The sequence below is a fragment of the Bos mutus genome, chromosome 16, assembly GCF_027580195.1.
Source record: "Bos mutus isolate GX-2022 chromosome 16, NWIPB_WYAK_1.1, whole genome shotgun sequence".
Classification (NCBI taxonomy): Eukaryota; Metazoa; Chordata; class Mammalia; order Artiodactyla; family Bovidae; genus Bos; species Bos mutus.
Window position 1 is genome coordinate 50,860,711 of NC_091632.1, and position 14,060 is coordinate 50,874,770.

General features: G+C 39.7%; 1 protein-coding gene across 1 annotated transcript in view; it reads left to right on the forward strand.

The window, feature by feature from the left end:
* Nucleotides 1-865: 865 nt before the first annotated feature.
* Nucleotides 866-14,060, forward strand: part of KMO (kynurenine 3-monooxygenase) — a 71,708-nt gene continuing 58,513 nt past the window's right edge. The window contains 1 exon segment of the mRNA XM_005897200.2: nucleotides 866-1,152. Coding sequence (XP_005897262.2) covers nucleotides 1,099-1,152 — 54 coding nt within the window. The 5' untranslated portion in view covers nucleotides 866-1,098.

A 14,060-nucleotide genomic window follows, 5' to 3' on the forward strand; every position in this document is an offset into this window, starting at 1 on the left:
GGATCTTCCCAAGCCAGGGATCAAACCCCTGTCTTCTATGTCTCCTGCATTGCACGTGGATTCTTTACCACTGCTACATGGGAAGCTCATTAACTATTCTAAATAAATAAGTAAACGTTTCTGAAAAAAAATTCCTAACAACAATGCTGATTATACTTATCCACAAGAGGTCACCATCTACTGATGTTGAACCCTAGTTCCTCATGAGAGGAAAACCAGTCTGAAGGCTTCCTGCTCTCACCAGGAAGTGAAGAAGCATCTTCATTTACATTCTTACTTTATTTTACCTGTCATGTTCTGTTTTATAAAAAACCCTCCAATTCAAAAATACACACAGAAATTTAAAATATACATTTAAAATGGAGCGGAAGAAGACAAAGAATTTAAGAGACAATATGAAGCCATGAATGAATTTACAAAAAGCATAATATTATCCATTTCCCCTAGGATTAATACACAAATTAGATTCTAACGTTTCTAGCATTTGATACAAAAAAGGAAGTATTGTCAGTTTTATAATTCAAAATCTTGCTCAGGAGAATATTCAGAGTATGAAAAATGTTTTCCCTGGTATAGTCTGTTAAAGACAATCCATAAGGATGGTTTAGGTGAAATTCCTGACCAGTCTTAATAACAAGAACAATCCACAGAACAATTGGGAAACCACGCCATCTTATTAAGAGAAGTGTAAGATGCTCTGGGACACCAGATCAGGGAAGTTTCATGCATGGGTTAGTCATGGTTGAAAATGAAACTAAGAATACTTGGTATAGAAAAGGAAGAAGAAAAGCCACAAAACTTGTGCTTTAAAAATTCTGACTTACACATAAGAGAGTGTTCAGTCTTCACTTGGCTGGATTTTTCAAAATTTGGTTATTGCGACAAATTCCCTTTCCCCTAAAGTTGAGCTGATTGTCCTTCCGGCAACTAATGGGTTAAATGCTACCTTCTAAGTTCAAGGAAAAAGGGCTCTATTCAAATGCTGCTGCTGGCTCACCAATGCAGGGCTTAAGGCAAAGACGGAGGGAAGTCAGTGTATAGGAGACAGTTTGCTCTGTGAAGAGAGCTGCAACAGCTGTGAAAAACACTTCAGCAGTGATGGATTCTTCTGATATTCAAAGAAAAAATATAGCTATCATTGGTGGTGGCTTGGTAAGAATCTATTTGGATATATTATTCCTGGTAGTGGTATTATATTATCATTACTCTTTTTTTGCTTTTTGATCAGAGATTAATTGCTTTTATTAATGTTTTTTCTATCAGTTTTACTGCGGTATTATTGACATAGAGCACTCTGTAAGTTTCAAGTGTACTGCATAATGATTTCACTTACATACATTATAAGATGATTCCCACAAGAAGTTTAGTGAGTATTTCTCATTTCAGAGAGGTATAAAATAACAGAAAAAGAAAACATATTTTTTCCTTGTAATGGGAACTCTAAGGATTTACTCTCTTAACAACTTTCATATGCAACATACAGTGGCATTAATTACATGTTACATCTGTGGTGCTTATTTATATTATAACTGTTAGTTATATTATAACTTTTTGACCACCTTTGTTGTTGTATAAAGATATTATACCTCTAATCTTCCTCACCTATTTCACTTATTTTAGTATTATTAATCACTTGTAAGGATTGTTCACTTTCTTTTGAAACATTTCTGATATTTAAATACACCTTTTTAAAATGTGGTATTAATTTAGTTTGCTCTTTCCTAAAAGAGCTATCTTATTTCCATTTTCCCTTGTTTTTTCTGTATAGCATTTTTCAAAATAGAAAATAAAGCAAATTGAATTTGATTAATCCCTGAATGGACTATGTTTTAAAACAAATATTAATGTAAATAGTCATTTTAATCAAAACATTTGCCCTGCTTTGGTTAATAACTCAGTTTATACTGTCTAGTAAGAATAAAAGTGTCAAGAAACATGAAGTTAATGCAGAATTATCACATTGAATGTTCACTAGTTGTTTGAGTAAGTGGGAGTAATACTTATTCAGTGATCCTGTCTGGCTGGTTCCAAGTTGGTGGAGTGAGGCACAGAGCAGGTGAGATGAATGGGCTGAGATGACCCCACATCTGGCAAGATGAGGGGAGAGGGTGTCTATTCTCTGCTTCCACGGTTATTATAGGAAAGCTGCTGCTGCTGCTACTAAGTCGCTTCAGTCGTATCCGACTCTGTGCGACCCCATAGACGGCAACCCACCAGGCTCCCCCGTCCCTGGGATTCTCCAGGCAAGAGTACTGGAGTGGGGTGCCATTGCTCTGCTTAACATGGGGCTGCCTCAGTGAAACTGTATTTTCCCCTCCCTTAGCAGAACAACTATTTTGGAATCAAAATATCCCCATTAGTTAAAGTTTAATCATTTTGGCTTTGCCTTTGGTTTAATCATGTGCACGCTTTTAAATCATAGGTGTTTATTTATTTCATTTACTTTGCGAAAATTTGCTGAGGGCCTAATAATGTACCAGACACTGTTCTAGGTTGTATGTAAATGAGTACATTTTGTACCACATAGAGTTATACAGTTTGTGCTAATTCTGACTTGGGTGTTGCCTTCCTTTTCGTGTTTTCCCTAAAGTATGATGACAGTTTTAACATTTCTGGTTTGCTATTGTTGTAGCCACACGTTCTGGGAAATAAACTCACTCAGAAGGATAATGCAAATAGTGGAGTGCAGTTTATTACACCAGCGGGCCCAAGGCAGAGTCTCCCCTTAGCCAAGGACCCCCGACCAGTTTTTGTGAAAACCTTATGTACCTTAAGTGTACATGCACGAACCCACCTCCCCAAATTCCCTGACAATAAAAGTTAACCCGTGATTCATATGCCTTAAGCCTAGGTAGTTAACAGTGGACAATTATCAATAGGCCTGTGGTCATACCTCAATAAGCATAGTAGACTGTATGATTCCATTTGGTTACACAGATAATTAGGGGCTCTTCCTTCCTGGGGCCTGGGTTTCCAGTTGGTTTGTCGTTTCCACAGATACTGGGCCTATAGCTCAGAATCCACAGTCCAGCCCAAGATGGAGTCCTGCTTTCAAGATAGGGCCAGTTCTGATTCCTCCTTCACTATCACATGCTGTGTTGGCCAATGCATGTGACATACATCCTCATTTCTTCATACTTTATACCTGGCTTCAATCCAATCATTCCTATCAAAATTTTTCATAAAATGTGAATTCATGGAGTCAACAAAATCTTATTGGGTGCCAGCTATGTGCCAACATTGTTTTAGGTACTAGGAATATAGTGATAAGCATTTAGGGAGGAGAAAGATAATGGAGAAGAAAAGTAAGTTCAGTGAGGCCTAAGTACTACAAAAAAAAATTCAAGCAGGGTAATGCTGTAGGGTCTTGAGGGTATCCACTTACAGAGTGTGGTCAGGGACAGCTTTTCTGAGGAGATATATGACCTGAAAAATGCGAAGGAAGCCATCATGTGAAGGGCTACAGAAAGACCATTTGGAGTAGATGAAGGACTGTAGAGAAACAATGAGGAGATAAAGAGCTGGGTACTTTTCTTGGAGCAGACAGAAAGGCACAAAGAATGAACCTGGAAAGGAGTGGCCACTGAGGCTGGGGAGAATCCTAGGATCTTAGAGTGCAAGGCAGACAGATTTTACCCTAGATGCAATGGAAAGCCGTTGGAAGATTTTAAGTAGGAAAGCAAGCCGTGATTTTAAGATTCCTTAGGCTGTTATAAAGAGAAGAACTGGGAAAATTTTAAGACCAGGTAGACCAGTTAAGAGGCTGTTGTGTTTGTCCAAGGCTTGGATTAGGGTGGCAGCAGTGATATCTCTTCTCTATGGACAAGGAAATGACAACCCACTCCAGTGTTCTTGCCTGGAGAATCCCAGGGATGGGGGAGCCTGGTGGGCTGCTGTCTATGGGGTCGCACAGAGTCGGACACGACTGAAGTGACTTAGCACTTAGCAGCAGTGATATCTCTTACGATGGCGCTTAGATATCCAAGTGACAGTGAAAGTCACTCGGTCATGTCCAACTCTTTGTGACCCCATGGACTATACTTTCATGGAATTCTCTAGGCCAGAATACTGAAGTGGGTAGCCTTTCCCTTCTCCAGGAGATCTTCCCAATCCAGGGATTGAAACCAGATCACCTGTATTGCAGGTGGATTTTTTACCAGCTGAGCCATAAGAGAAGCCCAAGAATACTGGAGTGGGTAGCCTGTTCCTTTTCCAGGAGATCTTCCCGACCCAGGAATCAAACTAGCGCCTCCTGCATTGCGGGCAGATTCTTTGTCAACTGAGCTAGGGGATATAACAAATATGTGATTGGATATATGACTTTGGAAGGCATAAAAATGTGAGTATCATCCGCAGGTTTCTCCTTGAATAACACTTTAACTCTTCATCCTAGAACCACTTCATTATCTGGGCACACATACATGTGCTAGAAAATGGAAGACATGAACTAATTAATACACATATATTAAGAAGCAATTAAAATTCCTCTGCAAAGGAATTCTATTCACCTTATTGCTCAGGTCCGTACTTAGGAATCACGTCTGATTCTTTTTTTTCATTTTATGAAAATCCCCGTTTCTCTTTCATTCTACCAATAAGCCTTGGCAGCTCTATAACAAAAATATATTTCAATTCTGGTCATTGCTACCATCCTAGTTAGGGCCATCATTCTTTATCCATACTCTTGCAGCCTCCTCCTAAATGATCTCCCAGCTTCTACTCTTATCCATAGGCAGTCACACAGCAGCCAGAATCAACCTTTCAAATCATTAGTGTGATAATTACCATTCATTGCTTACAACCTTCCATTACAAATAAAGTAAAATCTAAACTCCTCACCAAAAGCCCTACAGGAACTGAGTCTGTCTACCTGCCTGGCCTCATCCTTTCCATGTTTTTGTTTTTTATATTACCTATCAGCACCTGAAATCATATACTTTATTTGTTTTGGGTAAGTAGGTAAGCTGTTTATTAAGCATCTATTCCTACAAGGATATAGCCTCTCGTCGCTGGAACCATACCTAATATTGCTTAATGTCATTATTTAGTATTTGACAGATAAATGAATGAAAGGAATGAAAAACTCTTCTTAATGATATGAAGGTAAAGGAAATTTCATAATGGATGAAAGAGTGAATATTGAGGAAATTTAAAAAAATGCTGATTACAAAAAGTGATTCAAGAAGGTTAAATTCAATACATAAAGGACAAAATTATTTGCTTGCCCATCTACTTTCTTTTGTGTGTGTGTGTGTTTCACCCTTCCCCTTATCTTCCTCCCCATGGACTGATCCTAGTCCCTTAGACTAGGATCTCTGGTTATTAAAGGCTGATACACTAAAGGCTCTTTCTGGGCCCCAGGGGGAAAATTGCAACAGAGCTGAGAACCTTTACTCAGAAGTCCAAATAATATAATGAACTGATTTTCTCCCCCAATGATACCTTGCCTAGTGAAAGATCACTCAAGAATTTGTCTTTGCTTTAATGTAGTGATCATCTGATTCTGTGATTAACCAATTGATTTCTGTTCTTTGAAGACATGTTAAGTCAAAGAGGTCAGAAGTAACCAATAGATCAATGAAGGAGTCTTTGAGAAACTAAAGGTGAAAGAAATTGTAAACCATGATCATAAACTGGCTAAAGTTTATCTATTAAAGAGTGGGAAAAGACGTTAAAACAGTTTTTCAAGAATGTTAATCTGAGTATTTACAAAAAATCACTATACTCAGTTATTTTCCTTCTTGTGTGAAACACTGCTCCCAATCCCTTCCCCTGCAATAAGGATTACCTCCTGGAAGCTGGGGGTGTAACTTCTCCTGCGAATGCACATAGGACTTTGCTTGCCTTTATCACAGACTGCATTCTGTTAAAGTTATAGACATAATAATTATAAAGAGATAATTGTTTAGTTGCTGAGTTATGTCTGACTGTTTTGTGACCCAATGGACTGCAGTCAGCCAGGCTCCTCCATCCATGGGATTTCCCAGGGAAGAATACTGGAGTGGGATGGCATTTTTCTTCTACAGGGAATCTTCCCAACCTAGGGATCGAACCCCTGTCTCTTGCATCTCCTACACCAGCAGGTGGATTCTTTACCACTGAGTCACCCAAATTTGTAGATATGCATAGTTTATTCCCCATAGAAGCTTCTATAACTTCATGAGTCTAAATATTTTCTTATCTTTGGGTCCTGCCCCCTTTTCTTTTATAACGGTTATCCCAGTGCCTTGTACTGTCAAACACACTATAATATCTTGTGTGCATGAGTTTGCTTTCAGAACAAAGTGCAGGCAGATGTTATGGGCAAGTAAAACAAAGACACTATTTTTCAGAATGGAGTCATAATGAATGCAATACTTTTAAGGACTAACATTAAAAAAAAAAAGAAGAAGAAGATTTAAAAACCAATCTCTACTTTTCAGGCTGAAAAGAGTTTTGCTGTTGTTTAGTCACTCAGTCGTGTCTTACTCTTTGAAACGCCATGGACTATATAGCCCACTAGGCTCCTCTGTCCTTCAGATTCTCCAGGCAGAAATACTGGAGTGGGTTGCCATTAGGAAGGAGTTTTACAGTTTTCTAATTCTAACCTAAGTCAACCCAGGGGTAAAAAACTGCCACATGAGTTTAGGTTAGAGTGAGACCTGTTTTCTTCACCAAATGTCAATCCAGAGAAGTCAAAAGAAAGGCCATTGCACATGTGTCCTGAAGATGGGTAGGTATTCAGGTTCTTGGTATCTGGAAATGCTGCTGCTGAGGTGACTGTTTTCAATGCTTACAAATATGATGGAAATGATCAGAGTTTTCAGTGACAGTTACAGCTACTGATCTCTCATTTTTTGGCTGAAGTTTAGAGTTTCAGCTGTAAGGATTATTGAGAATAGCAGCCTTAGTTGTTGCCTGCTGTTGCAGTGTCCATTGTTCTAGCACACACTTTGAAGATGTATTTTAGGGCAATATTGAAGCATTCCTTCTATCTCCCTAGCTGACAAGCAACTCCTTTTCCCCTCTGTTTGACCCACCAAAATTCTCCATTAAGAGCTTATTTAGAGGGTAAAGTTGTTCAAAACATCAGGTCAAGGAGACATGTTTTCCATGACTTATTATTGTTAATTGTGCCCTGTCCCCTAGTAGTCAAGTTGTTAGTGGCTTCTACTGGTGAAACTGGGGCTTCCCAGGTGGCTCAGTGGTAAAGAATCTGCTTGTCAATGCAGGAGACACAGAAGATGCAGGTTCAATCCCTTGGCTGGGAAGATTCCCTGGAGAAGGGAATGGCAACTCACTCCCGTATCCTTGCTAGGAAAATTCCATGGACAGAGGAGACTGGTGAGCTATAGTCCATGGGGTTGCAAAAGAGTTGGACATGACTTAGTGACTAAACAACAACTGATGAAACTGCCTTTGAAACTGCCTGACCTTGATGCTATGAGAGGTTATATCTCACGTCTAGAGATATTAAATTCTGTCACAAATTTATAGGCTCAAACTGGACCTTATGCCAAAATGGCCCTAGACACTGTTTTCTGCCCTGTCTCCCTAGGGTCTTTCCACCTCACAGTCACTCTTCACTCAGTTCAGTTGGATAGAAGCAGCAAAAGACAGTGAGGAGAATGCACTGGAAAGGCTGCAATCTGCTGGAAGTGCAGGAACTCTTACCCTCTCTGGGTCTTTTTTTCTTCATCCTGGGCTAAGACTAGGTCCCTAATTCTTTTAACTCTACAGTTTTGTTGCTTCCTTTTCATACTTCCTTCCTCACAGGTCACTAGCTTTGTTCTCAATCTAGTCTTTATAAACATAGAAATCAAATGTCACCTAGATTTTTCACTTTCTCCAAAATAAATATTCTAGACATGTATAAACCATCAAATGTTTCATAATTTTTGGTTAAGGTCTGTCTATATATAGTTACTTTTGAACTGTGATGTTGGAGAAGACTCTTGCAAGCCCCTTGGACTGCAAGGAGATCCAACCAGTCCATTCTGAAGGAGATCAGTCCTGGGTGTACATTGGAAGGACTGATGCTGAGGCTGAAACTCCAGTACTTTGGCCACCTCATGCGAAAAGTTGACTCATTGGAAAAGACCCTGATGCTGGGAGGGATCGGGGGCAGGAGGAGAAGGGGACGACAGAGGATGAGATGGCTGGATGGCATCACCGACTCGATGTATGTGAGTTTGGGTAAACTCCGGGAGTTGGTGATGGACAGGAAGGCCTGGCGTGCTGCGATTCATCAGGTTGCAAAGAGTCAGACACGGCTGAGCAACTGAACTGAACTGAACTGATAGTTCTCTATATAGTTGATGCTGGGAAAGATTGAAGGCCAGAGAAGGGGATGATGGTTGGAGATGAGATGGTTGGATGGCATCACCGACTCAATGGACATGAGTTTGAGTAAACTCCGGGAGTTGATGACGGACAGGGAGGCCTGGCATGCTGCAATCCATGGGGTTGAAAAGAGTCAGACACGACTGAGCAACTGAACTGAACTGAACTAATAGTTCAAGTGTATACTTTTTACTTTACGCAAATATTGACAAAACAAACCATGCAAATAGCTTAATAACTATTATTATTTTATTTCATTAATATTAAAATATCTATTCACGTCACTCTTGCTTTCCACTCCTCAGGCACAAAAACTTACGTATGATAAACCTGTATTACTGCCCTGATTTCTAGCACCTTGTACAAACAGAAGTGAAGTCAGTTTCTTTGTGACCATGGATGTCATCTTGAATTTGCTCAATAAGTAGAGACAAGTTTTCATCTCACTCTACTAGCTTTCCTCAATTTCTTTTGTAGTTTTGCTTATGTTACAATTCCTCTCACCAATTAAGTTTTCTTTGAGCTATCTCACTCACGTATCTGTATTTCTCTAACAGGCCTGACTAATATTTTGAGTATTTTTTGCTACCCTGATAGATAAGGTACCTCATAAACCCTGTTCTCACCTACATAAAACAAAAGTCCTTGCTCAGAGTTTAGTTCATTTGCTGCCTAATGAACAGTATCTGAAATGGAGCCAATAACTTTAGACAGATCAGTTTTGTTAACTGCCTACCAAGAAAGTGTTCTGCTTTCCTTTTATTGGCTCCAAAATACTGTTTGTCCATCTGTCCATACACATCTCTTCATTCAGCTATTCATCTATCTGTCAACTCAAAGAGAAAAGAACATTCCTCCACTGGTGATGATAATCTCAGTTGGCACTTTTTTCTTGAAGACAATTTGAAAAAAATATATGCTGATAGTCTTAAAAATATGGAGGAATTAAAGAAAGCAACATGCTCCCTCTCTCTCTGAAAGTCAGCTTCAGCAATGCCTTGCCTTTAGAAGGAAGATTGTCCTTTAATCTGAGGGAAGTTAAAAGCATTAGAATCTAATATAGACTCTCAAATACACCAAATCTGGAGTATGTACAAAACCTGTAACAAAACCTTCTAAAAATCTTGCTCACTCTCAACTTCTTCCATGTACTTCCCAGTTATTTCAAAAACAAAACCAAAGAAGATACAACTAACTCCTGCCACACTCCAAGCCATCAAAACCCTCTCCTCAACTTATCTCAGACTCTCTTCTACTCCGTTCTCATCACCTTGTTTATAATTAAACAATATAAATTCCTCCTGATACTAAACAATATAAATTCCTCCATTCCTCCTGATACTAAGGCTCAAGAACCAATGGGGCAGTCAGAAAGAGAGTATGGATCTCAGAAGTTTCTGGGAGTTTGGTCCCTGTCACTAAGACCTGTGCTTTGATGGACCATTTCATTATTGTGATTTTACCAAAAGAACTCAGTGGGCACCATGCAATTGTTTATAACCCTAAAAATTTAAAATAACTCCAATGTACAAATGTAAGGGTATTGCATACAACAAAATGTAAGGCAATTCTTAAGTATTATGATTTAAAATATCTTATGACTTGGAAATACATTCACAGTATACTATTCCTTTTTAAAAGATAACTATATAATAAAATATATATGTTTTATATATCCTAATACCATTTTAAGAAGAAATATCATTCGCTTTAAATACATAGGAAATGTTAATACTGGTTCTCCCTGGTGGTAAGATTGTGGAAGATTACATTTTCTTTCAAATACTTTCTAAATTTTTATTACAAACTGTTGAGTCTTTTACTAAGTATCAGGTCTGTACCGGAAATAGAAAGATGGACAAAATACAAGCCATACACATATCACTAATCCCTGGGCATTCACAGCCTAGTGGGAAAGTCAGTCAGGAATGTAAATAAACAATTCAGCTAATTACGAAAGATATTAAAACACATATATGCATCCACGAAATTAAAGAAGAAAAGACAAGTCTTTTGGAGTTGGAGAGATACTAAGAGAAATTGAACAGAGGATATGATTCTTGAATGAAAGCTAAAGGAGGAAAAAACAGCCCAGGCAAAGGGAACATTAGATTCAAATGCACATAGGTGTCAAAGTGTAAGGCATATTCAGGAAAAATACAGTGACTTCGGTCTACCTCTTAGAGATAGTATATGAGAACAGGAGGAAGAAAAATGAGCTTGAGAGGCTGGGATCAAATGTAAGAATCTTTTATGCCATATTGAAAACTTGGGACTTTTTCTTAAAGACTTATGAGGAGCCAATAAAGGATTTTAAGAAAGGAACTGCATCATTCAATTTCTGTTTTAGACAATAGCCAGCTCTTCTGGAAGTATGACTTAAATAGGTAGACACTGGGGGGAGGAAGAATTGCTAGAAAACTTGTAGTAGTCCAGGTGTTAGGCAATGGGAGCCCCATATAGGAACAGTGGAAGGTATGGGAAGGAGATCTATTTTCAGAGAGATTTGAAAGATGCAATAAATAGTACTTGTTACCTCTTTAAATATATATTTGTAGGTAGAGAGGGCATTAACTGTTCTCTGAGTTATCCTAGTTGGGTGAAATAGCAGGTAGAGTCGTCATTCACTAAGAGAAAGAACACAGAGGAGGAGAAGGGTCTGAAGGTTGAGGAGGGGAATAAGTTGAATGTGAGTTATGTTGAGATGAAGATTCCTAGGAATCTTCCTAGGAAGACATCCAGGAAGAGAGGTTCAGTAGTCAGAGATGGTGTTCTGGAGGAGTATCTAGGCTAGAGAAAAAGTCATGAACAAACTTTCTTAAGAGCCCCAACTTCAAAGTGTGGGGGGCATTCATCTTATCATCAACAAAAGAAGGAAAATCAGGGCTGTTGCTTGACTTTAGAGACCAAATTCAAATGATACAGGTAAGAGAGTTCAGAGTAAGATCTAAATAATAAAACATTTGACATAACATTCACTATTCTAGAGTCCTTGGATGGCTAAATGGTAAGAATCTGCCTGCAATGCAGGATACCCAGGTTCAATCCCTGGTCTGGGAAGATCCCCTGGAGAAGGGAATGGCAACCCACTCCAGTATTCTTGCTTGGAAAGTTCTATGAACAGAGGAGTCTGGTGGACTACAAAGAGCCAAACATGACTGAGATACTAACAAACACTTTCACTTTCTCAATTCTAGCAGATGTAATAGTTACAAAGTATGAAGACATTCTTATTTGCTTATTTCAGAGGAAGTGCAATTAACAATCTGGTTCTTCTCATTACATTGCTACTTTCAAAGATCAAATTCTTCAAAGACCAAGTTATAGTTCCATGAGTTCCATTAGTACTAAAGCCTAACAGGCTTTACTAAAGCCTGATAGACTCAGAAACAAACAATCTCTATGACTCTTGCTGCTGCTGCTGCTAAGTAAGTCGTTTCAGTCATGTCCGACTTTGTGCAACCCCATAGACGGCGGCCCACCAGGCTTTCCCATCCCTGGGATTCTCCAGGCAAGAACACTGGAGTGGGTTGCCATTTCCTTCTCCAATGCATGAAAGTGAAAAGTGAAAGTGAAGTCGCTCAGTCGTGTCTGACCCTCAGCGACCCCATGGACTGCAGCCTTCCAGGCTCCTCCATCCATGGGATTTTCCAGGCAAGAGTACTGGAGTGGGGTTAGGGAAAGTTTTATGTGCTTCAGTAGGTCAAAAATAGTTGACACATGTTTAACATTACATTAGTTCCATGAGTTGGAGTGTAGGAAATGACAACCCACTCCAGTATTCTTGCCTGGAGAAACCCATGGACAGAGGAGCCTGCTGGGCTACAGTCCATGGGGTCGCAAAGAGTTGGACAGTACTGAAGTGATGGAGCATCAGTTCCATGAGTAGGAGATTATTAATAGGCTTTTCGAAAGCTTGTTTGGTGACAGACTCAGAAACAAGCAATCTCTGTGACTCTTAGGGAGAGTTTTATATGCTTCATGAGGTCAAAATTAGTTGACTGATGTTTAACAATACATTACCAGATTAATTTCAAACATACTATATAAAAAGGCATAGAAAGTATGACATTTTAAAAATCATGATGCCTCTTCCTGTTAAGGTCAGCATTTATATTGGATTGGCCCAAAAGTTTGTTTGGGTTTTCCTGATGTTATAGAAAACCTGAATGAATTTTGGGCCAATCCAGTAAATTTAAAGTTTTCTGGCACCCAACTCTAGTACTCTTGCCTGGAAAATCCCATGGATGGAGGAGCCTGGTGGGCTGCAGTCCATGGGGTCCCTAAGAGTCAGACACCACTGAGTGACTTCACTTTCACTTTTCACTTTCATGCATTGGAGAAGGAAGTGGCAACCCACTCCAGTGTTCTTGCCTGGAGAATCCCAGGGACTAGGGAGCCTGGTGGGCTGCTGTCTATGGGGTCACACAGAGTCAGACACGACTGAAGCGACTTAGCAGCAGCAGCAGCAGCATGATCACTGGATACTTGAACAATCCTTGCTGCTGAGGTCACGTGGGAATCAGCGGAAAGGTAGTAGATCCTACTGCAAAAAGCCACACTGGCTGAATGCCTGAGAAGCATAACTCCACATTTATATAAAAGAAATGTTCAAATTATCTTTTAAATTAGTAAGTGAGGCGTCAATATAATGGTCCACAGTGGGGTCCACGCACATGACCCTTAAAGAAGGAAGTTAGAGAAAGTGGAGAAACGGAAGAGCAGTAAGTGGAGTAAATCCGTGATTACGTAACCAAGGAATCGCCTCAGTCTGCTGAAGCACAAACAGGCTAAGCCAGTTGTTAATAAAACATTTACTTTTCAGATTATTTTTTATTAAAACTTCTTACTACTGTGAACTATTGATGCTGCAAAACAAATATGGAGGTTTTTCGTAATAGTCTATGTCCAGGCTTAACTCTGTCTGGGTTTCCCTCATAGCTCAGCTGGTAAAGAATTTGCCTGCGATGCTTCAAGAGACCCTGGTTCAATTCCTGGGTTGGGAAGATTTGCTGGAGAAAGGATAGACTACCCTCTCCCTCTCCAGTATTAGTATTCTTGGGTTTTCCTTGTGGCTCAACTGGGAAAGAATCCACCCAAAATGCGGGAGATCTGGGTTTGATCCCTGGGTTGGAAAGATCTCCTGGAGAAGGGAAAGGCTACCCACACCAGTATTCTGGCCTGGAAAATTCCATGGACTATATAGTCCATGGGGTCGCAAAGAATTGGACAAGACTGAGTGACTTCTCACTTTCAGGCTTTACTCTATGAACTGGCATGAAAACTACAATAGCTCCTAGGAGTCTAACCCCATATAGTTTCTTCCCTCCTCTCACCAGCTTCCCTCCTTATTGATGCACAGGAAGCAGCTGGGCCTTACCCAAGAGTATGTGGTGGGCTGAGCATGATATACACATATTTTCCTTTCCATTTGTCTCTTTGGGTCTTCCTAGCATTTTTGCCTGTGTAACAACTAAAGAGTCCCTGGTGGCTCAGATGGTAAAGCATTTCTCCGTAATACAGGAGACTCAGATTCAATCTCTGGGGCAGGAAGATCCCCTGGAGGAGGTCATGGCAACCCACTCCAGTATTTTTGCCTGGAGAGTCCCATGGACAGAGGAGCATGGTGGGCTACAGTCCAATTCCTGATTAAGAGCATTTTACATAGACGTGAGAAGGAGAAATAAAGTTAGAGTGAATCTATAAAGTACTTTATAAGCCATGTTACTAATCTTTCT